At 42.0% G+C, this 24,823-nt stretch overlaps 1 protein-coding gene across 6 annotated transcripts in view; it reads left to right on the top strand.

The window, feature by feature from the left end:
- Positions 1 to 24,823, top strand: part of EBF2 (EBF transcription factor 2) — a 136,416-nt gene that overhangs the window by 94,285 nt on the left and 17,308 nt on the right. For all 6 annotated transcript variants that reach the window (XM_038167023.2, XM_038167022.2, XM_072027237.1 and 3 more), the window contains 4 exons: positions 4,149 to 4,230; positions 13,564 to 13,681; positions 15,459 to 15,589; positions 16,162 to 16,288. In XM_038167023.2, the coding sequence (XP_038022951.1) occupies positions 4,149 to 4,230; positions 13,564 to 13,681; positions 15,459 to 15,589; positions 16,162 to 16,288 (458 nt within the window). The remainder of the gene's footprint in view (positions 1 to 4,148; positions 4,231 to 13,563; positions 13,682 to 15,458; positions 15,590 to 16,161; positions 16,289 to 24,823) is intronic.

Below are 24,823 nucleotides of genomic sequence, written 5' to 3'. Positions count from 1 at the left end.
TAATGGATTTTTTTTTTTTAAACTACACCTTCTGTTGCATGTGGGACTGCTCTTTAGAGCCTGCCTAGTCCTGTTGAAGTCACAGAAAGCACAGAAAGATTTTTTTCTGGCTCTACCAGGATTTGATTCAGGTTCTTCTCAACCAACCGAGATGGAGGAGGAATGTTCTCCGAGGTGGAGCAGCCTTTTGGATCTGGCCACGACAGCGTGGTGCAGCAGCAGCCCCTTTGGAAAAGGCTTGACAGACACAAGACCTTTCCAGGGGAATTTTTCCTGCTGCTGCCTCTGAGCCCTGTTAAGGCTCCCACGACATCACCAGGCTGGCCTGCAGTTCTGCTGGAAGGCAGCAGGGATAACACCGCCACCAGCCTCTGGACTGCAGCGAGAGAGGGGCACGTAAATGATTCATCAGCCCATCTCCCCAGCATGGTGGGAACTCCCAGTAGGAGGAGCAGTAACTTTTGAAATAGCTCCCTCGAAATCCTAGAAGAAGGAATTTATTTAAGGTGGCGATTTGGAGACCTCTGCGAGCGCATCAGTCTGTAGATAGAGGGCTCAACCATAGGAGAGAGACAATAGGAGAAAAGAAATGTCTGCAGTACGTCTTAATTAATTTGACATCTATACGTGAAGTTAATCAGGTCTTCTATAGCACTGCCAGAACTTCTAGTGGTGGTTATTCAAAAGTATTTAAGTTTTTCCCCAGTGCCCTTCGATGTTGATGTAGGAGATGCCTGGGCCAAGCTCCTTCTGCAGTTGTCTGCTGAACCCAGAGCTGGTGCTGGCCTTGGGAAGGAACAGAGGCCAGCTAAGAACCATGAAAATAAGCTAATTTTAATTTTATTTTTGATGTATGTATAGGTTAAGGCAAAAACTGGCTAAAGTTTCTCATTTAAAAAAAATTAATACAGGCTTTCTGCAACTCTCCTGTTCCCCCTAAATCAGCTTCATTTGGAGCTAAACCTTCCCATGTCTTTGCTCCCCCCAAGTCATTTTTATTCTAATGCTGCAATAAATATTAATGCCTTTCCCAGATGCAACCACTTAAAATATATATGTATATACACCGACCTACCAAATACTTGCTGTGAATGCCCAGTTGCAACTAAAATTTGACGGGAAAACCTCTGAAAGGAGAGAGAGAGACCTGGATCAACCGGAGGAGAAATTCCTGAGTGTGTATTTACATAAAACTGAATCTAAATGTGGGGTGGCAGGAGGGAAGAGTCTTAGCACAGAATGCCCAGCGAGGTCCGGAGAAGCTGCACGTCTAACACGGGCAGTACACAGACACTGCCTCAATGCTCCCACAACGGGAGCCCAGCACTGCCCAAAGTGCGAGGAGGAATTACTGATGCCCAGTTTGTGATATCTTCAACGCACACAATTCCCAGCAGCTCAGGAGCTCAGCAACCCCAGAAAGCCAGGCTCCTTTAGGTTGTCTCCGGTGGGTTTCTCCGAATTGCTCCTGCCCCAATCTCCCAGCCTGCAGCCTCCAAAGCTCAGCGCGCTGCTCACGGTCGGTGAGGGCAGGGAATGCCCCGCTGCTTTTGGAGGCAGCCACCTCTTGCAGGAGCTTTATTTTCTGTACATCTTTTAGCAGACACCCATTGGGATGAATCAGCACCGCTCTAATTACAGCCCAAGTTCATTTCCACGTACATCATTGATTCCTTTTAGCTGGGGGTCCGGACCCAAATATTCTGGGGGTGTTTGACAGAGAATAGAAATTGTGTTCCCTGCCACGCAGCGTTACAGTCTGCTCACAGATATGTTTAAGCACATTTAGAATTGGTACCTGTGTGTGTCTGCCCTGCAGGGCTTTGTGCAGGGTGCTGCTGCGGGATCTCGGCTCGTCCCGAGGCTCCCCAGCTGACACAGCGACTTCGCTCCCCGCCACCTTCCTGTGCTCCGCGCTGCGCCGCTCTTCAGCTGCTGCCGAGCCTTTTCCTGACCTGGAGGAATAGCTACACAGCAATTAAAGACATTAAAAACAACCCAAACACCTCCCTGGTTCATTTCATCTTTTGTTTTTCCTTGCAAGTCACACCAAGCCAGGAATGTTGGGGGGTTTATTGGGGTTGTTTGCAGCTCTCCAAACCAGTCCCTTCTCTGCTGGCTCACTGATTGCCAAGTACAAGTTCCCTGCCTTGGTGTGTTGTGCGCTTTGTAGGCTTTTCCCTGCCTCGCTAGATCACGGTAACAGAAGCAGTCAACGTATCTGCAAATATGTTTTGATATGTGTAAGAAGAGGGCAGGAGAACAAGGAGCGTTACCCTGAAACGCGGGGAGCCCTCTGAGCCCCCAAGGACGAGGAGCGACGGAGAGAAAAATACCAGCCTGCAGCACGCACACGCACGGCAAACGTGGTGTGGAGGTGTTCAAAGTGTCGGTGAGGGATTTAAGGAAAGAAATGCTCAACTCAACAGAAGGATGCGTGTTGTGGCAGGCATTTTATGTGACGTTACCGGGCTCGTTTTTGCGGGGTCAGCTGTAGGGAGGTTCTGGAGGGCTCTGGTTTGTTCAAGCAAGGTATAAATGGATCAGATCCTTCGCTACTCTTTGTAAGGCTGTACGGGGAGAAATGGCACGGTGTGAGCGATGCAAAGAAAGTAGCGATAACAAGAAGCGGATTTCTGCTTTATTGCCTCACGTTGGGGCTGGTTGGGTTGGTGGTGGTGGCAAAGCCTGGGAAATATACATCTTTCTCCTTTAAAGTTCTAATTCAAGGCATGAATGTGTGAGTTCTGAAGGGACTTAGGGACTGCGGTAAAAAATCGTTGTCATAGTAACAGAAAGGGAAATAGGCCTGGCTCACCTGGGACTTTAACTTACTGCAAAAGCGGATTTTTTTTTATTTTTTTTTTAAGGAAAGCACTCAGCAAGAGAAATAAATAAATAAAGTGTTCTTTGTATTCTAAACCGATTCTTCAACTATTAATTTTTTCTCATATCGGCGTCTTTTTCCTTCCAAACTTATTTAAAAATCTCTGATTTTTTTTTTTTTTTTAATTGTTGCAGCTAAACCCATTTTGTCCTCCAAATGGCAATGCATTAGCAGAAAGGAATCACAGAAAATAATCTCATGTAGGATAAAGGACACCAAAACATTTTTTTGCCTGCTCTGTCTGAATTCAGAAGACACGCGGGTTTTGTTTCTAATCCAACAACTGTGATTTTTCATGCAGGGCAGACTTCTTTACCTTTGCAATTCACAAATTTAATCAGGTGAATGAGACAATAAAGGGACGAATCCTCTCGTCCCTGGATGAAAAATTTGGTGGAACAGTTTATTGAAAACTGCCTGCCTAATATTTCTAAAGTGTAAAATCCATATGCTGTAACGCGTAGTGCTGGGTAAGCCCATCAAGCATCCTGAAGATTCAATTTCTGAACATGACAAGCTAAACTTGCCAGAATAATAATGTCTAAAGACAGATCCATGTGACAAGGCAAAAATAATCGGCACGAGAACTTTGTGCAATGTTAATGGGTTTATCTGCTTGGCCAGCGTGAGCTGTCACGGCTGACTTCGATTTGTGTTTCTGTTATCCTCTCTGAAAATCTAGGTAAGATTATAATCCTGGCAGTTCTGCCTCTCTGCTTTAGTTACTGAAATCTTAATAGCTGAAAACATCGTTGTGATGAAATCTCATCAGCTTCTTCTGGGAGCTTTGGTTGTCTCTGTTTTTTAATACCTTCTAAGTAGTTTCAAGGCTTATCTGCCTCGGAGTTGCCCCGTTGGTTTTTGTGTTTTTTACAATAATGTTATCCATCTATATTGTTTCATGGAAAATCCATTCAGACAGCGAAAGAAAGACCTGGTATGCATGGAAGAGATAAAGAAAGAAACTCAAATCGTGTGTTCAAACATGCAGTGAAGGAACTGGCATAAATCGAGTAGATATGTTGATTTACATCAACTAATTGCCCATCTCAGTGTGGATTAGGCATGTCAGCTATAATTTACATGATTTTTATAAATTTGTCATTTTTTTGTTGTTGTCAATTATTTTTTTTTGGTAAGTTCTCACAATCCTGGTCTCCTGATACACCGACATGTAAATCACCACGATGTGTACTTTAAGACAGAATACAACACGTTGTACTATGCTTAATAACAGTGACACGGTTCTTTATCGTTCCAGATTCTTCTTAAAATTTTTTCTCAAGTGCAATCAGAATTGTTTGAAAACAGCAGGAAACCCAAGAGATATGAGGCGGTTCCAGGTAAGGCTCAGCATTAAGCTGTCTGCTTTTTTTCTCTTTTTCTCCTTTCCTCTCTCCTACATTGTTCATAATAAATATGATGACAGTATATGATAAGCCATATCAGATATTGTTAAAGTTTTTCTCCATTTGTTGTGTTTAAACCTTTTTTCCCTCTTCTCTCTCTTTTCCCACTCTGAATCCCCAAGGGGAAGTGATGTACTGTACCAACCAGCAGTGGATATTTGATTTGACACCCTCGGGCAAAGCACTCGCACATACAGCTGCCCACAGCAGGGATCATGTTTGTGATACTTAGATGCCTCAGAATTTTTCAAAGTAGCTCTGTACGTGGTACACAAGCAGTCTCCTCATTTCCCTCCACTCCCTATCTCTTTCCATCTCTTTTGCCTTTTAACTCTTTCACGCCCTCCCTTTCAGCTTCTCTTTAAAAAAAAAAAGCCACAGTAGTGATGGTCACTTTAAGATCTCACGCAGGAAAGCAACAAGACCCACGGGACAATGACCCAGCTGCTTTGCAGTAAAATCTGCCACTGGTTTCATCATAGCTGTCGCTGATGTATTGTGAATACCAGCTAATAAAAACACAGAAGGAGGTGAAGTGTGTCAGGTTAGAAGCAGCGGAGGAGAGGCAGACGCAGTCTCTCTTCTTCCATACCCTAATCCTTTAAGCAATTATGTTTAATAAATAAGTATTTTCCCTGTAACTTGGCCCTCACAAGAAGTGAAGTGCATTGCTCGAGGCTTCTAAGTCCTGGGTGCACAGCCAGGTCTTTGTGTGGTGTGAAAAGTGTCACAGGGAAGAATCCTATAGAGAAGTGATGCCAGAACTGTTGGGTCATCCCAACATCCCAGCATCCTTAGCTTTGGCGATTCATGTTTCATTACTCGGGTGCTTGCCTCAGTTTCCTCATTTACCAAAGAACCAAAACTCCAGAGGAGTTTACAGAAGTGCTTAAAACTTTCCACAAAACAGGTTTCCAGAGACAATTGATTTTGTTCTATACTCTTACTAGAAATGAAAGATTCGCAAGAATCTTTTTTATGAAAAAAAAACTTGTAGGAGAAATCCAGTAAAATGAAAATGCGGAATAATGAAAACAAAAATCTACTCTGATCTCTGAAAGCTCCAAAAAATTTCGAGAAGTTTAGGAAAAAAAAAAAAAGTAAAGATTTTTTCAATTTATTTATTTATTTATTTTTACACCAGTGGTTTAAAGAGACCATAGTTACTTTTTCATTCTGTTTTTTTTGGAGGTGGTAAGACATCTGAAGAGAAGAGGTGGCCATTGTTAGTGAATTTGTCCTGGTTTTTATTTCACATGGCAATTTCGATAAAGAAAAAAACACCAATTAGACATCATCTGTCAAAAATGTGCATAAGGAAGGGTTGGTTTGGTTTTGCTCTTCATAAACCAAACCAGCAGCTTAGCACACCCTTGGGGCTTCAGTGTGAGATTGAAGTTGAAACCTCAGAATGAATCCAGGTTAGGCAAAGCCTAGGTTTACCTTACTCTTTGTCAAAACCAAAAATGTTGACTTCATTACAGAGTTACAAAAATGAACCTTTGAAACAAATGGTAAAATGCTTGAGGTGCTGTGTGAAAGCAGGATCTTTGTCAGGCTTGTTCAGAACTGGACTCATCAGTTGACGAGCTTGGTTGTGGGCTACAGAGGTCAGAGCGTATGAAAAAAGATACAAAAAAGTAGTTCCATTGCTGCAATCATATGCATTGTGAGTAAAACAGCTGTGTGTTCCAGTGGAAATCAGCCAGGATGACCAGTAAGGACGATAAGCAAAGATGTTGTTTTCTGTCTGCCTGGTTGTTTCTAAGGACAGAAGCACGACTTCCCTGAACGCAATGTAAGAAAGAGCATTCTTGGATGCTCCACTCTCTCTGTCTTCTGGATCCTCCTTTTTTATTTATTTTTTTTTTAATTTGAATGAATGTTTTTTTGTTTGCGTCTTGTTGAGTGCGGTCTGTCAGCTACCCTTAAAGTCGTAAGTGGAAAAAAAGCGACATCTCTCCAACCCGTAGTAATGTGCTTGCACGCTGTGAACGTCTTCGTTTTCACTGAAGTTGTTAGGAGTTACATCAGGCAGGGCAATTAGTGTGTGGGATTGCTTATTGGGTTTGAAGGGACAGTTCTTCATCCCACCAGTACAAGAACACCTAAGTAGAGTAAAAGCAGGGTAAAAAAGCACAAAAAGCTACTTGACTTGTGATTGAATTCATTATGCTTTATTTTGGGGTCGTATCTAAGACATTTGTTTTTTTTTCCTGATAAATACTTTGTACAGCTGTTGTTATTAAGACCCTCTTCTTCCCAACATTTCCATACACTCAACTTCCCTTACCCAGACTTCTGCAGTGATGCTCAGTTGAGTTTCTTTTAATTTGTACCCGTGTTATTCTAGGGAATCAAATCTCTTCATTTTCAGTGGGATAGAACTTGTCAGATCTCCAGAAGACATTAAGATACTTTTTTATGGTTATAAAGAAAACAGAAGAGCGAAACCCTGTCTCAGGGTTCTCATCACTGAAATTGCTACTGAAATCTAGAGCTGAAAGGGTCTCATCCAAATGTTCTTTAATGGAAATTGAACGAAAGCCCAAAACTCAGGCTTGGTTGTTGAGACACAAATGTAAATAAGAGGCATGGAAATTGTGCCGTACAATGCCTCTGAGTGAGCTCTTCAAGCGTGGAAGAGTGGTTACTCATGTCTGGAAAAGCATCAAGTTAATGCTTCTGATTAGAGATGGGTGTGAATGTACAGCTTGGGCTTGGTTTGGCTGATAACCAACGCTCCGGGGAGCTGGGATCCAGCCTCCGAGCCTGGCCTCACGCTCAGTGCCTGGAGATCGAAGATTTAGCTCTCGTACAGTACAGTTACAGTACAACAAACTCAATTAAATGTTAGATTTTACTTACATCACACCCATTTAAAAAAAAATGAAGGGGGAGAAAAAGGGGTGGAAAGGTTACATTAACGCTGCATAGTAAATTTAATACAGATCCAGATGCCAGAAGAGGTTTTTTTTTTTAGAATAATTCTTTAGTTTGGAGAGCAACGCCAGCTGCTTTGTGATCACGTTAACTATTTGAAATTTGCTTTGATACAAGGTAGAGCTGCAGAGATAAAAAGAAAATCCCTTAACTTTTACAGATTTTTAAAATGTTTCTTATGATGTTTTTCTACTGTTGAGAAGTGTTATACCTCAGAAGGTAAAGGATATGTGATCATTATTTTAAATGTTTTTCTCCCCAGTAATAACATAATTTATTGTGAATCTCAGGCTACTTCAGTGTCTCTCAGTGGCTAGAGCAAGGGCAGGAAATTTGTCTAGAACTAGTGGATATCTTCATGGTTACTTGTGGCTGCCCAAGTACGTATACAGATCGAGTAATATGTCCTTGGGAATTTAACTGGAGCAAATATCGATCAGCTATCAGCCGAAAAATCCCTGAATAAAAAGGAACAATTATTAGTGGAAAAATTAAACAAAAAAAAAAGCATGTTTGAGTCACCTAGGCGGCAAACCACAGCGCTATGTGAGCTCAGCTCATCTGCAAACCCGAGTTTCCATAGGTATTGTTGTTACTGTCACTGCTGTATGCGCACTGAGTGATCTCCCAGGAACAGAATAAAAAAAAAACGTGATGCCCTCCACTTAATGAGGACTTCTCCTAGAGAACTTGATTGAAGCCCAATGATACTTAATGGTAATGACCGGTGTGTAATGGGGGACAATAATTCTGTGGAATTAAGATGAGGCACTCCAGCAAAAATGCTTCAGCTGAGACCTGGTGCTAACGCATTAGCCTCCTGTTGATTGGGAATTCTGCTTTATCCGGTAACACACTGATTAAACAGATCCTACAGTGCCATGTTTGAGGGAAGGGTACCAGGCACGAGAACATCAATACATCCTTGAAGCAGCGGGATTCTTCAGAGAAGAGAAAGGTCGGCAATTGTCCTCTGTTTTCAGCAGACAGCATGACACGGAATATTTCCTGGCAGGTATCCCCCTCTAGGTGCTCTAGGGAGAAAGAGAAAGGAAAAATAACAAGGTGTGTCCCTGGGGAGATTTCCTTCCTGACCTCGGAGTGGTTGGATCAGTTCTTCAGCAGGCGCGTGAGCCAGGCTGGCTGTGGTGGGGAGCTCCCCCAGCGAGGCTCTGACATGAAGCACTGAAGGATCTGTGTTGTTCGGGAAAACCGGGTAAGGATGGTGGGCTGTGACTCAGGGATGTCGTGGTCTGTAAAGAAACAAAAAGGGAGGGCAGCAGCAAAAGAGAGAACTGGTCAAAATCAAATCACTTGCAGCCTGATGGTAAAAGGATGTGTTAGAGACCTCCCAGTCAGATTTGGATGTGGACAGAGATCTCTGAACTGCTGTTAGGGAGATGAATACTGCAGGGAGTAATGTCATTACTCACTAATTCCCCAGTTACAAATTGCAAATGAAGAGCAACTGGTATCCAGCTATTGCTGTGTGACAGATCTCTTAGTCAGAAAGTGACAAAAGGTGGTGTTATTTTAGACTCTATACATGGGAGGGATTGACTGAAACTGCAAAAATGAAACAACAACAACAACAAAAAAACAACACTCAATGAGCTTAACGTGCTCCGACCTGAAGCCCAAATAGGCATTGTCACAGTGAGTTGCCAAAGTCCAGTAAAACAAACCATAAATGAGATTCTGCCGTGTCTCAGGTAAGCTCTGCCAGTAGAAAGGAGGCATTTGTACCACTGTACCCCCTGAGCTTGTTTGGGATACGAGGTACTGGGTTACCCGTCTTCAAACAGGATGAAACTGAAATTGGAACAGGTGCAGAAAAGGGTCAGTAAGGTAGCTGGGGGGTGGGCAAGGTGGTCACACACCTTAGCACCATGCACTGAGCCTAGACATAACTGCTCTCTAAAGATATCAGAAGGTAGATAATAATAATAATAATAATAATAATAATAATAATGATAATAATGATAATAATGATAATAATGATAATATAATTAATATTTAATATTTAATGATAATTTTGAAGACAGTGTTAAGTATAAAGCGACTACAAATAAATTTAGGCTGTAAGCCGTAAAGTCCCTGATGATCAAGACACGTAGGCTTCAAAACAGGAGTACCAAAGGCAGACGCTTGAGCTGGTTTAAGACAATTTAAGAAAAGCAGCCACATGGTTTAGCTGTCTGTAATAGCAGGAGATGGATGTCAGTGACCCAGGAGTTATCTCCTACCCCTGTGCCCCCATGCCCGAAATGAAGGCCACGTGCATCGCTTCCCTGGTAGCCCCTAGTTTGCGACAGGCCGGGGTATCAGGGAAGATTTCCCAATGAATTTGGTGTAAGGTTTGAGCAGAGAGAAGCCGCTGGCATTTTTCACATTGTTTATCTTATTCCTAATCCAACTCTGAAGCAAACAAGTATCGCAGCATCTACTCCTGTATTACTCGCTCAACCAAAACGCCTCTTGACATCAATGGGAGCCCCGTCCAAGTGCAGACAGCAGGATGAGGCCTGACATCTTTTCTTCCACCCAGCTGGAAAATAATAATAATGATAATAATTTTTAAAATCCTCGTAGTAGTTATTCTTTTGAAAAGTTAAAATAACACGGCGCTGGGACTAGAGAGTTATAAGGGAAAGTGCATCAGGAATGTAATATTGTTTCCAGATGTACAATGTCATAAAGAATTTTTTCCACACTTGGAATGGCAACAGGAATTTTTGGGGAGAGATCATTTACACAGTGATGAGATATGTTACATGTAAGTAAACGCCTGTATGCCTGGAATGTTTGTGCCATATGTCTGAAGAGGTGTCTCTGAGCAATGCAGCTTTTGTGTGTACGGGGATGTGTGTTCACTCGCATGTATGGGATCTGCAGTGGAACACGCCTTACAAATATAATGTATAGACAGGGGAGGAGAGATTGCAGTGCCTCCATCCAAGCATTTTGAAGCACTTCATGGTACTTTAACAATTTTTAGTGAAATACCTCGTGCAGGTACAGCACTTGCCTTCCCCACTACCCGCTCTTCTCTAACATGGGCTGGCTGCTGCAGGAGTTGAGGATTTCAGCCTTCAAGCTGCTAATGTGAACACTTGGGACTGATGGGGCTGGCAGTACTGCTGAGTCAGAGAGGTGATCTTTAAGGTACTTGGCTACAGGTTTGTAAAGGAATAAGTCTGTGGCTTCATAGCCAATAATGATATTTATTTTTTTTCCCCCCTAAAATAAGGAAAATTCAGGGAATCCTGCTGAAAGCCCTGCTCAGAAGCTTGCCACTCCCGTGCTGTTCCCATAGTTGGCACCCCATTGGGCTGGCTGGCTCATGGCCACGTCTGGTCTTCTTGGCTCTTCTTGGTTGGCTGTCCTCTGAAACTCCACCAGGGTGACAAGTTGATCAGCTGCTTGGGGCACAAAATCTTTCTCATTTGTGCTGTCTACGGCAAATTTGACTCAAAGCTACGACTACCAGAATCCATCGCCTGATGTATTTTGATGTTCTCATCATTCTTTTAGTAGTACATTTTGCAGTAACTGAAAAACCATAAACTGAATAGGCAGAGAAGCCAAATTGCCATACAGTAGAAGTAGTGCCATCAGATCAGGAACCAAACCAACAAAGAAAAACATTTGCCAGTAATTCGCCAGTGCTGTAGACAAATCTGAGAATTTAAACCCCCAGAGAAGTGTACGCATCACCTTTCACCAGCACTGCATACAGGAATACAGGTTAAGAAAAAAAAAGACCTGGGATGTTTTATGATGTTGGGAGAACAAGTGTTATTGATAAGTTCGTGTTCAGAAGGGTATTGGTGAAAATGCATAGAAATGGTTAACAAGGTAATGGTAAGAAACGTTGACCTTGATTTGTTTAGCTAAGATGTAAAGATTTTTGAAGGTCAAAGGTGTTCTTGTGTAGTGTTTTGGAGTCTAACTGTGTCTGACCCTCTAACATTAAGCTGCTGTGGCCTGCAGTTTTGAAGAGTGAAGCAAACCAGGGGGAAAGAGAGAAGGGGGAGAGAACAGGAAATGGAGTGAGGTGTTTCAGGAAGTTGTCAGGAGTTGACTGATTGATTCCAGATGGAAAGGGTCACCCGTCGTGACCCAGGAAATACTCACTGGGGGAAAGCAGTTGGCTTGTGAAAGGGAAGGGCCTGGGAGTTAGAGACCATAGTGGAATGCACATTCCTCTTCCTTTTATCCATAAAACATTGGTTTTTAATCTTCGGTATAAAACAATTGGATTGCCATCTTCATCAGGCAGAGGGAAAGACTGGACCAAACTGGGGAAGTCCAGCACTTTTATGTCCATCGTCTTCTTACCTTCCAGCAATGAGTTGCCTTGCAGTGTCATAGTAAGGATGACAAAGCTGTGTGCTGCATTTCCATGGTACCTTGGAGATGCCTGCAAATAAGGTCCAACATTTGAGAAAGTTCTGGACCAGATCTGAACCTTGCATTTCGTCCCATCCCCAATACCACTGTATTTATTTACCCTGGGTCCTGGCCTGTGAAATGCCAACTGGCTTTGACCCTCCTGTGATGAATGGAAGAGGTGAATACAACTGGAGCTGCTCTTGGAGAGAGGTCTGAATGTGCTTCTTCTGCTCCTGATGGCTCAGGGAATAGAGGATGCTCCACACTTACCTCCTCCACAGAGGACAATTTCTCATGCTGCAGGAACCTCTGCAACTGAAGTGTGGCTCTTGATTTGTGCCCAACTTTTACACCCAAGTGGTTATCAAACAGGCAATGTGTATACTTGTAGTCTGCATATATTACAAAAATCTCATACCGAGAGCATGTGTGTGTGTTTATCACATACATACCTTGTGTATGTGAGGTCAGATATGTATATATTATATAATGTAACTGTATATATATGATATACTTTTGATTTACATTTGGTTACAATTTAAACACTTGTCGTAAATATTTCAGACACTGGAATAATTCAGGTCTATTCCCCTGTTGCCATAGTGTGCTCTGTGCTGGCCAGTGAGAGATTAAAATTTATTTCCATTGTTTAACGGAAAATAATGAAGTGCATCTGAGTGGGTTCAGCTATGTCATGCGGGAAATGTTCACTTTGGATAGGAGTCTCACTCCACCCAAATGTGCAATGATGAAATCAGTTGGCACACAAAAGCAACACATTTTGTGACAAGAATGCTTGAGAAATATAAGAGTACGGTATGACAAGAGCCTTTTGGAATGAATTAAACTTGTCTCAAGAAAGAAAGTATTCTTTAAACCAGCACAGTCCTGTAGGAAGGCCAGGTTTCTCCTGCTTTATGACAAGTAGAGTTTTACCAACAATTAGAGCTTGCCATTCTCCTACCCAGACCATGACAGCTGTATCTGTGAAAATTCATGAACACAACCGGGGGCAGGTTCTCAGTAGCTGTGAAGGGCCGTGGCTGTGGGGCAGCTGAAGGGCTTTAAGCTGATTTACCCCAGCTGATGGCCCCAACCTGAAAGTTTCCAGAAGATGCATCTTCTTGCAGTAGGTAAATTCTGCAGCTGATGTTTTTGGTTTTTTTCCATAAAGTTTGTGGTTTGAAGGTAATTATATTTCTGGTTTTATAGGAAACAGAGCTTTGGGTATTGTGTTTTAAAGGGAGAACTAAATGGCCTTCATTAACATCTATGGTTACATCCTCTATGAATTCAGGTGCCATTGGAGCCCAGCAGCAGAATTCAGGGAGGCTGAGGTTTTCGAAACTGGTGCTTGGTTCTGGCTGCTCAGGCTCAGGTGTTCCTTGAGAGGCACTGAGCTTGCATATGTAAAAAACCAGACATGATATTAGGTACCTTTTTCACGTAGTGGGAATTTCTATTTTGCTCGGTCAGTGGAGACCTGTGTTTTCGGAGCAGCTGCGGGTGCATTTGCATGTGTGTGCTGTACGGCAGATGGCTCTGAGTCTGCATGGCTGTATCAGAGGGCAAATTGCTGTGGTGCTCTGCAGCCTGCCCTCCTGGTTGGTATGTGCAGACCTCTTTGCCATCAGCTATGCTACAGTGCATCATAGGGAACACAATTTAGGGCCATCTGCAGGAGCTGGTTCATTATACATTAAGGACTTTATATGGCCCTTAGGATGCTATGTTAAATGGAATTAATGCACGGAGTGGAGGCTGAAAATATTTTCTCCCATCCTTGCTAGGGAGTAAACCCTGTAGGACATGATTACATTTTACAAACAGAACAGGATTTTAAGTAAACTGAATAATTAATACTTTACAAGCCGAATATCCAAGTAAGTTGTTTACCTGCCTCCCTTTTCTCCTTTTGCAAATGTCTAGGTTGTGCTATCAACAACAGTGAACGTAGACGGGCACGTACTGGCGGTGTCTGACAACATGTTCGTTCACAACAACTCCAAGCACGGACGGAGAGCAAGGAGACTTGACCCCTCCGAAGGTAGGATATTGTAGGAAGAACAGCACGCAAATGAGTGCAAAAGCATATTACCCATTCTTCGGTTTCTGTTTGTTTTCAGGAGGGAAGGGGAGCTAAGGGGGAACTACAGAACCTCAGGGGGTTTAGGGAAGGAAAAGGCAGGAAAACAGTGTCTACAGCATGCAAAATATGATCCTCTTCACATCTAAGAGACTGGCTTCCCTCCCCCTCCTCCCAATTCATTAATTAGTTTGTCCAGCAGAGATGAAAAACATAGAAAGACTAAGTATTATCTAAAATTCAGACTTCTTTTTCAGCTGGGATAGATTTGATTTCAGGCAAATTAGGCAACATGACATCTTAGTTAAACAGAACTGTTACAGCACAAGATGTGTATGAAAAAGTGTCACTAGTTCCCTTAAACAAACTATGTGCAAAGCATAACAATGCACAGAAGGAAATTGACACTAATTGATTTTAGTTTGTTTGGCTAAGCAAGACTCATGGCCGTCTGCAGGATGGTTTTTGGACTATATTAAAGTAATTACGACTACTTGTATCTGTTAAGTTTCAAAATGGTTGGCCCCTCCTCTCCCTCTTCTCATGCATTCATTACCAATGCATTCCACCTCTCTTGTGCAGGCAGTACTCAAAATTACCAGAAAATGCTATCTGTGTCTACTTCTCCCTCCCCTGCAGCTAGTGAAAGTGAGAAGAGCTGGTGATGTTAGTAGAAAAGACAAGCGAGGATATTATTTCATTATAATGTTTTGCTGTCCCACTTCTTAAATGTGCCCTATATCAACCTATAAGAAGAATTAATGAACTGGAAGAAAATGATTGAATCAGTAAAGAATTCAGAGTGGTGTTAATTCTCCCCCAGCGGGCAGTGAAATGGTAGAAGGAAAATCCCAGGATTCCTAGCCTAGGAAGCCATCCAGTTTTTCCTTGACTGATTGGATGTGATTGACTGGCTGTTCAAAGGAGTCTCATGTTTTTGGAGCCCTGCCAAAGTTCCCCTCCACCTCTGACCCTGTCAACATTGGGAATGGAGTGATGGATTGACTTTGGTTATGGCCTGGAAACCATATTGGGTTCCTGATGGGATGTATAGTCCAGAGGCCTTGAACATATGGAAGAGAGAAGAAAAAAAAAATCTGCTCTATAAAATCAAGAAAATTATTAGAAATCGTATTCTGACACGAATTGGAGGAAACGTTTGATATTTCCATATCTCTCTTACCCACTGATAAACTTCATAAATCTTAATCTACCTCCCTTTGCACAGGCTTTAGCTGTTGTGTGATCGTATGCTAATGAGTGTTTTTTTAAAACAGCCTCTGCACAACCATTTAAGCGTTTCATTTTTACACCCACTACAGTTGGCCTATTAGGCTTTAATGACACAATGTTAAGTACCAGTAATGAATAGGCAAGTAATTAACACTAGCAAGGCAGAAAACACGTTATTTATTTATTTATTTATTTATATATTTGTTGGGCTTCCTGGAACAGTAAAGCAGCCTTCATGGGTGAATGGCTGGAGGGGACTTGTCCCAGGCCTTTGGCAGCGCTGGGGAATTCCTGCCAACCGTGACGCTGCAGTGGTGCAGAAACTCCCAGGAGTGGACAGGTGAAGTTTTGTCTCAGTACGACTTCGGACTGCTTAATGCACTCAGAAGTTGGGTGCACGCATCAGCTGCAGGGGTTTACAAACAGTTTTGTGAACAATCTCACTGTTGTGCACAAATACAAACCACCCTGATCGGATGCTCTGTTGGGCTTTGCTTTTGTTTAGCCACACCGTGCATCAAAGCAATCAGCCCGAGTGAAGGCTGGACAACAGGAGGAGCAATGGTGATCATCATTGGAGACAACTTCTTTGATGGGCTGCAAGTAGTATTTGGAACCATGCTCGTCTGGAGTGAGGTAGGTAGAGGCACCTCCCTGCTGCAAAGCTCACACACTCAACACTGCTGTTATTTGGAAGGTGGAGGGGAGCGGTGTTATTTCCCATTCCAACAACGCTACCGAAATGGTGGCGTGTAAGATGGGCTGGATAAACCTCTGTGAAGGGAATTCATGGGACACGGTTGCTCTGTGGAACTCCTTGCTAGGTGACGTTACTGAGGCCAACTGCCCAGTAAGATCCACAATGTGATTGATTCAGGGGTCTGGAGGCAAGTGAAGGTATAGAAATAAAGCAAGAGGGTGTGAACATAGAAACAGTTTGGGAAGGAAAAAGAATTCCATCTAGGTCCAGCAAGAAGCCAGCAATTAAGCAATAAGTAATACAATTTTCCTTGATGACAATTTATCCTAAAAAGTGTCTTCCTCTCCTGGAAGCAAGAAACTAGACCAAATGTATCACCTGCCAGATCTATAGCATCTCCTATGCAGCAATGCTTTTACTCATAAAGTATGTTTGCAGGGTGTAAATGCAAGTGGGGGGTGTAACACAGACATACCATAATTGCATCTCTCCTTTTGTTATTTCCCAGCTTATCACACCTCATGCCATCCGAGTTCAGACACCTCCACGTCACATTCCCGGAGTGGTTGAAGTGACATTATCATACAAATCCAAACAGTTTTGCAAAGGCGCCCCAGGCAGGTTTATTTACACAGGTAGGTGACTGTGATTTACACTGGAGGAGCTTGAGCTCTGAGCCTCTTTGTGTTGGTAAACAGTATTGACAACTCCGTGCTTTGTTTGCTTGCTTGCTTTGCCTCTCCCTGTTTGAAGGCCACTCTGCTAGTTGTGGCATTTGGATACATAAGGAGATAGCTTCATTGCTGTGCAGAGGTGTTAAGGGACTGTTACTACACATGTTAATATTTTTTCCAGATTAGAGCTCATGCTGTTATGATATGGCTCTGTCTGTAGATATATTGAATGTACAGTAACGTGATAGCATTGTTCTATATATCCAAAGATGTTTTATTTATAACAGTATTTATTTTACATTTCTCTCTCGCTGGGGGTAACCTTTCATTTTCGAGATAATCCCAGAGGACGAGGAGAGTGTCTTGTATCGAGAGAAGCCAATGAGCCGAGTGGAAAATAAATACAATTGTTTTTTTTATTTTTTTTTTTAATTCTTAAATGGATTATAAACTTGTTTAGTGTCCTACATTCACCTCTGCTAGCAGGAGAATACTAATGTTATGGAGAGAGCAGTCTATATATCTGAAAGGAAGAATCAGATGGGACCAGATGACCATCCCTCACTGAACTGTCAGTACCAGTAGTATCAGTGATGGCATACCATGCGTGCACCAAAACTTCTGTAGACTGTTAAGCATGGATGGCGAATAATGGTGCACAGGGTTGTCAAGGGTGGATCTGTATTTGTACTGAATGACTTGCTCCCATCAAATCATATTCAGCTTTCTCAAAATGCAAGGATTGATTTTCTTTTTAAAAGCCTCTTATTGCCAACAATCTTCATTAAGTAATTGTGTACTGTATTTGAAAAAAAATGTAAAACCTAGATTAAAAATAATAACAAGGGTCCAAGAAACATTTTATTTAAAAAAAGAATAAGGCAAAAACTTAACCACGTGTTGAGCGAACTAGTTAGAATTTTTCTAAAACTAGAAAAATTTGAATGGAAATCTGACATTTTAGTAAGTTTTAGCAAGAACCTGTGATTTTTGAAGATCCTCTAACGACCTTATGCCATTTCATATATAAAGTACAAATGCTAAATTACTGTTTACCTACATATGTGGGAAGGCATTGATTCATGATTGTCATAATACCTAGGAACCTGCAGCAAGAATTAAGACTTCCATGACACTAGGTACTCAAAAGAAATATAAGCTAAACTACAAAGGATTATGTTTGTTATGATAGTGGTGTGATCCACAGTTAGTTGAGGACAGTAAAATGATATCCATTGACTGAAACTGAATCAACCTCACGAAGATTAGGACTTTGTTCTGATCTTGCACCAAAATTTGTTCTGGAATTATGCCTGGACCTGTGAGTTCAGGATCTGGCCAAAAGCTTTTAAAAGACATTTTCTTCTAAGGCAGTGCATTCATTCATCAGTCTCTGGGAAAAGCTGAACCTGATGCCTGAGCAGTTTAAGCCTTTCCCTGAGCAATAACTTGCCAAAGCCACAAAAGAGGTTAAAATTCCAAATCTGCATGAAAACACAATTGTTCCTCTGAAGAGAGGGAGCAGATCAGCTTGGTGGAGTCCAGCAGTACTTAAGCAAGGGAGCACTGTCATTGATTTGTGTGCAGTGAAGTAGGGGTTGCGTTAGTTGTGATGCTTTTACCTTCAGAGGGACAGAGAGACTTAATTCTTGAGTTATTATTACACATTGAAACTGGAAAGCTCTCCTATGCCATTTTTTGGTTGCTGAGGCCTTGATCTTCCAGTTCTTCTCTGCAAGCATCGCTCTGAAAGCTGCTGGTATGAGAACTGAAAGAGCTTTAGGAATGGAGCGATGCAGAGATGTGTAAAATAGGAACGTGCCTATGAAGGAAAAAGTCTTTTCATTATGGTGAAGCCATTTTAAGTGCAAGACTTACTTGTACCATCTAGGGGGGACTGGAGTCAGACTGTAGCAGTTCTTTGACATATTAATTAGCGTGCTGCCACAAAAAGGGACATGAAGATGTATGTAGGAGCTGGCGGAAGAGAAGAAAGTTAAATATACTATCCCTGTTTTACTGCTGTTACTGGCATAGGGATATCTGTTAGCATTCTCTGAGGAGTGAGTGGGTGCTCACTGCCATATGTTACAAAACAGCATTTCGCAGAAGATGCCGAGCTGTTTGGGCGAGGGTAGAAGAGACAACGTTTCAATCTGTCTGTTCAGGAACCTGCAGCTCTCCCACCATGGCAGGCAAAATGATAAACACAGCTATTAGGTAGAGGCTCACCTGTGTAATCAATTCCCCCAGGTTGTTGCTGCTAATAGCAGTAAAAACAACTTCTAAGCTATGAAAATAACATGGTGGCTTTTTTTTTTTTCTTTCCATGATTGTGCTATCAGAAAACTGCTGTGATCCTGCTGTGAGCAAACACACTGACTTTTAACCTAGGCAAGAGATATTCATGCAGTCAAGGTCCTTCTGCTTGTAAGTCTTCTTCAGACCCTTCCTGACAACTTCTGAACCTCTTCAGCAGTTTCTGCCAGGCTTTATCAGATAGGTAGAAGCACCACAGATGCGCAGTCCAAGCACACTTTTTGAAAATGGAAAATCGTAAGAGAGATCTGAATTAATCCTTCGTGGATGGAAAGGCTGCAGAGCTCAATCATTATTAGTCAAGAGTGAAGCTACCAGAAAACAGCCTCAGGAAGCCAGGTTATTTAAATGCCACCGAATGCACGAATATCCATAGCACTCTGGAAAATAGCCTCACATCACAGAAGTGCAGGTATTTGTTGGAAAAAGTGTGGCAGGCAAATATATAAAACACTGAATAGGAGAGTTCAATAGATTTTATAGTCATTGGTGAGGTAGTCCGGTGCATCTTAATGAAAATGTATTTTTTGTGATAATTGAAGCTTATTAGGGAAGTGGTCACTGCACCGAGCCTGACTGAATTTAAGAAGAGATTGGACTGTGCGCTTAGTCACATGGGCTGAACTTTTGGGTAGACCTGTGCGGTGTCAAGAGTTGGACTTGATGATCCTTAAGGGTCCCTTCCAACTCAGGATATTCTATGATTCTATTCTATGATTTTCTTGATACTTTTAGCTCTTTATATTGCAATATATTCCTCCTAGCTGTCCCAAAATCTATATCTGACAAAATATCAAAGAATGGGGCAGCTTGGAGAGACAAATAAGACCACTTCTGTCTTGAACTGTCCTTGTCTCTAAAACCAGGAATTTCTCCCCTCAGTACATCCCCTTTACGTTCAGCCTACACTTGACAAAAAAAAATAAAACGCAGAGACATTAACATTGAGCCCAGGAGACTGAGGAGTGTGAAATCCTGCAAAGTGAAAGCCTGGGCAGACGTAGTTCTGTCAGAATTAATAACAGCAGCAACAACTAGCAGCCCCGGCACTATCAGGGTCATGTTGTATTAAGTCCTTAATAATTATTAAGTGCTGAGATAACCTCAGATGAAAAGCACGAAGGGTCAAGTCACATGGAAAGCACTGAACAGCTGGCTATAGGCACGTTGCAGGTATAACCGTAATAATTATTCATATAAAACCAGACCTCAGAAGGTTCACCAGGGTCTGACTGCATCAGCCATGGGCAGTTACAGAAGGCCACGTGCTTCCATTTTATGCGAGGCACTGTCACAGGAAACTGAAGAAGGGCTGACCACTTGCCTGTGGTTGTGCAGGAAAGCTGAAGAGAGCCAGGACAATAGAAGTCCCAGCTCCAAGTTGTATCCTGTAATCACCAGACCATCAAAACTTTTTGAAAAGATGGAAACAAAAGCAATCATTTTAGTATTGTGCTGTGCATATCTGCCTCTGCCCTCAATATTTAATATACAATCAAATATTAATGTTTGACCTGATTATACTTGAGCTTTTTTTTTTTTTTTTTTTTAAGGAGTAACGAACAGACAGGTTGTTTGAAGAAGAAAGTGATAAACTGTTAGAAAGATGAGTACAAAAATTAGATATAAATTTCAAGGGTAAATCTAAACGCCACAGCGGAGCTGTTACAGGAGCTCATATGCGTCCTGTAATGTGCATTTATAATGGGCTCCTAGCACAGTGTGCTGTGCTGGCAGTGCTGCAGTTATGGTTCTGTCAGCATTTCCACTCTTAAGTGCTATCATTCAGGGTGCTGCAACTCAGCCATCAAATTCCTCTCATCACCCAAATGTGATGCGTGGACTTTTCCATACGGTTCCCAGATGGGAAACTCTTCTACGAGTGAAACCAACAGGATGCTGTGGGCTTGTAACAGTGCGGCAAAAACCTGGTGAAACGGCTTGCTACAAGCTAACAGCAACTGCTGAACCAACTTACATCAGTAGTAAGTGTGTACTTAAAATGAGGGAGATAAAAAGTCTGGTTTTACATCACCACAGCTAAGCATCATCTCCTGGTGAGCCTTAAACAGGTAACGCCTACGCCTCCCTGTTCGGAGTTACTTTTCTATCATCAGCTGTTCGTAGAGTAATAAGGCATTTGTTCTCTGTGCTAATCTCGCAGTAGCCTCATATTCTGCTTTTAATACCATACAAATTCAAAGTCTCTGCTGCTGTAAGCAGTTCCATTATAGTTCCATTGACTTTAATAACGCTTACCTCAGTTTACGCCAGCTGAAGCTACGTCTCGTAGGCTTTCATATCTTAAGTTTGATCACAGCTCTGCATTTGGTTTGTCATAGAGATGCTAACCTGGAAATGTGTATATCAGGGAGATTTTGAACATAATTTTCCTTGCTGAGCAAAAATCCTCCAGGGGTTAACTTGTCAGAGCAATGCAATATAAAGTAATCTGCAGGATCTGTTGGACTCCCAGGTTGTGGTGTATCACTCTCTATGCCAGGCACCAAGGATAGGAGGTACTGTTTTGCTAAAGCTTGTAAGTAGATTTGAGAAGGTCTTGTTATCTGCTTGTGGGAAATGGTGCTTACAAGGATACAGTGAGCTCTGGAAATTGCAGGTGAGCTCACTTGGCCAGAACACAACTGATGTGAGCTGAAAGCCCTTGCAGAGAACAGCTCCTACACCGCTTTAGCCTATTAAAGACGCACGCGATAGGAGACAACACAGCATAGGGACCGGGGTATTTGGAACAGCTATTACTGAAACAGCAGATTTAACACAAGTCACTGCCTGGTAGCATCCCTCCAACTCTACATCTCTACATCATGAAGTACTCCTCCGAGCAGGCTGACCAGAACGTGTGTACTTCCAGGCACCCAGGATTAGCAGGAGAGCTTCTGTAGCCAGCAAGGTGGCAATGTTTTGTTGTGTAGGGTGAACACCAAGCATCTCTTCACTGGTGGTTTGAGTGAGGATAGTCCCCAGTGCACATCTGAAATTCAGGCGGTTCAGTCCAAGGGTGCCTTGTTTTCTCAGTGCTAACAGCTCTAAGGTCCTAACCTTTATACCCAAATATTGCATGTGCACTCTGGGTTCCAGCTATACCTAGAGGTATGCATTTGGTGTTTCTCTCATTCATACTTTGCAAACAGTGGCCTTGTTGGCCTTTGTTCTACTTTGTAAAGCAAAGATGCACAACTTTGCTAAGGTCTTTGAATGAGGCCCTTCTTTGGCTGGCGGTGAGGGTGCGTGTGCAGCTCCCAGGGCATAGACTGGCACTATCAGAACAAGCTGTCACTCATGGGGAATTGTGCAGATCTCCATAACAGCCTCCTCCTTCCCCAGTCTCCTGTGCTTTGATGTGTGGTGAAATAATTAATACTTTAAATGTCAGCACTGTTCTTGTTGGGCATCGGAGTTAGTCCCCATTGAGATGAATGGGACCGAGCTGTTGGTTCGGGTTTTACAAATAAGACAGATGCCGTGGCATCAGTTGCTCAAGTGCGAGAGGTTTTTATTTCCAGTGAGTTGTGCCAACTGGAGACTTGTGTTTGAAATGGAAGCACAGGTTTTGGAGGCTAAGGAACAATATAAGAGAGGCAGCAGTGTGCCATACTCTATTTGAGTCTCATCATAAATTAAGCCAGGCAGGCTGTGGAGCATTCAGACCTCTCCCTGCTGCTGACTGTAACAATTCTGTTGTTAAAACAATTATGCTGGAGTGTGGTTTATAAACTAACCGACAGTTTAGTTTATTCGCTAGATGGTTGCTCTTTTTTGCATACATTATCTCACGTCATGAACAATTTTTTAAATTACGTTCTGGGAAATTCAAGAGACCCCTTGTGCCTGAAACACTGGATTTGAGAGTGCCCAAAGGGATTTTGCTGTACCTGAATCTTGTTTTTTCTTGGGAGTTTCATTTCAGATACCTATCTGATTTGTACGAAATAATGAGCAGCCTGCTTCTGTGTCAGACTCCTTTATGGTCTCTGAAGCCATGAAGCCAAAAGCATTTGGTTATCATTTTCACATGTCTCCATACCATGCAGATAAACCACTGCTGATCCAATAGCTCTTTTCTCACTGGAAGTGGTATCGTGGTGGAGCTGTTAAAACTTGCTGGTGGAGCCTACATCTTACCTCTCCTGGTGCAGTTTCAGCTGAAATGGTGCCATTTGCTCCCACAAACTCTGGAGGTTGTTTCTTACCAGGACTTCATGACAGAGAGATTTTTGTTTCATTAACGAGTAAAACTAGCAGTGGGCAATTTTGTTGCAAGCTGTACAGAAAACCTTTTGTGATGAGAGGCATAATATATGCATTGACTCAAAATGGTTGATTTCTTCTCGGAACAGTTCAACATTGTTGAGAAATGATTTGCTGCTATTTATCTATCAGAACAGAATGAAAATGTCTGTGTCAATACTTTGGAAAAATGTTTGATGGATGATAGCCAATTTCTTTTTCCTGAATTAGAATTCTGTATATTCCCATTAGCTATTTTTAGTCAACTATATATACATATATGTATAAATTCCTGTATATTTTACATTGTTTTTGCCTAGCTTAAGATATAAAACTTAACTGATTAGACTTGTAATCAAGAAGAGAAATGGCACGTAATGATGTATAGGCTCTTGAGAGAATTGGCCTATAATTCTCAGGATTATTGGCAAAAAAAAAAAAACACCCCCCAAAAAAAACCCTCTTCCCAAATGGGATGTAGATTCTGTGGCAGTTGAAATGTGTATTATTAAACTCCTTAAGCAAACCAGAATGGCTCCCAGTGGAGAGCAAAGACATTCTAAGTATAGCCAAGACTAAATTCTCAGGTCTGGGTTTTCTCTTCTCAATTCCCACTTGATTATCTCCTGTAATATTTAAACTTCATGCCATGCCATAATTATTTAATAAAAAGTAAATATAAAATGTATCTCAGTGGGGAATATGACCTTTTACCTTCTTGTTGTTATACCAAAGACAGACACAGATAAACAGAGAATTTGGAGCGGTGTAACAGTCTGTCTCACTTGATAGTTTCATTCTCCCCGTATCAGAAATGGTTATCATGGAAGGTGCTGAGTACATTTGGGAAGATTAAATAAGTGCCATCAGCATCTCTTGGAATCAGGTATTTTCAGCTGTGTTGATGTCACTGGTTCGTTCAAAAAAAATTATTTTTTTTTAAGAAGGAAAAACAGTACCAGAGGATGGACGAAGCCGGTACTGAACGAGGATATTGCTCAAGGAGCTACATATGTTACTTATTAAATGCTTTGTGGAATTCTCATCAGGATTCTTAGCATGTGATTGCATGAACATATCATTTATACTACAAGGCACATCCTGAAGTATAAGGAATTTCTTTAAAAATACCTGTGCTTGTATTAGCTAGCACTAGTACTCCTAATGTATTAGAGGCAAATCCTATAAGCATGCTGAACTTTAAAGAGCTGACTTTGGTTTCTGTATCAATTGGAATCAGACTTTAATTCTGAGTAATCAGAAACTAGATTCTATTTTGCATCTGACAGTAATAGAGTATCAGTGTGCCTGAAGTTTTCTGAACTTAACCAACGTTGCCGTAAGGGCTCTACCAGCTTGTACCGAGGATCTGGGTTAAAATATTGTGTTTTAGCCACTAGCAATTAACACCATTACACTGAAGTGGCTGTGTATGCAGAAGAGCCACACTCAATTTAAGAATTTTATGTGCCTGATGATGGGCTGCACCCTGGTTGCCTGCGGTATCTTTCAGATTATTCACTCAGCCTTTAATACATGGTAAGTCTGCACTGACAATTGAAGCAGTTTTAGGTGTACAAGTTGCACGTTTGGTCCTTATTGACAAAGCCAAACTCACTAGTGTTACCCCTCGTGGTGCTTTCAGTTAGAAGTCATGCAAACAGCCTGTAGCGTTCACATACATTTTGTCATTTGTGTCAATGTATCTGCCTCTGAGCACATTTTCTGGAATACTGGCAGAAAATGAGCATGTGCATTCAGTTCAGCTGTGCCCACCAGAAGGAGCAGGCAGAGGGGATGTGTGTGTGTATATATGCATGAACGCACAGAATTCTTGCAAGAGTTGGTTACAAGCAGGAAGATATCTCTAATTCTTTATTTAACAAGTTACAGACACACTGCGGGATTCTCCAGGACCATGCAGTT

The sequence above is a fragment of the Anas platyrhynchos genome, chromosome 23 (assembly GCF_047663525.1).
Source record: "Anas platyrhynchos isolate ZD024472 breed Pekin duck chromosome 23, IASCAAS_PekinDuck_T2T, whole genome shotgun sequence".
Lineage (NCBI taxonomy): Eukaryota > Metazoa > Chordata > Aves > Anseriformes > Anatidae > Anas > Anas platyrhynchos.
This window is presented reverse-complemented; position numbering and strand designations above follow the sequence as displayed.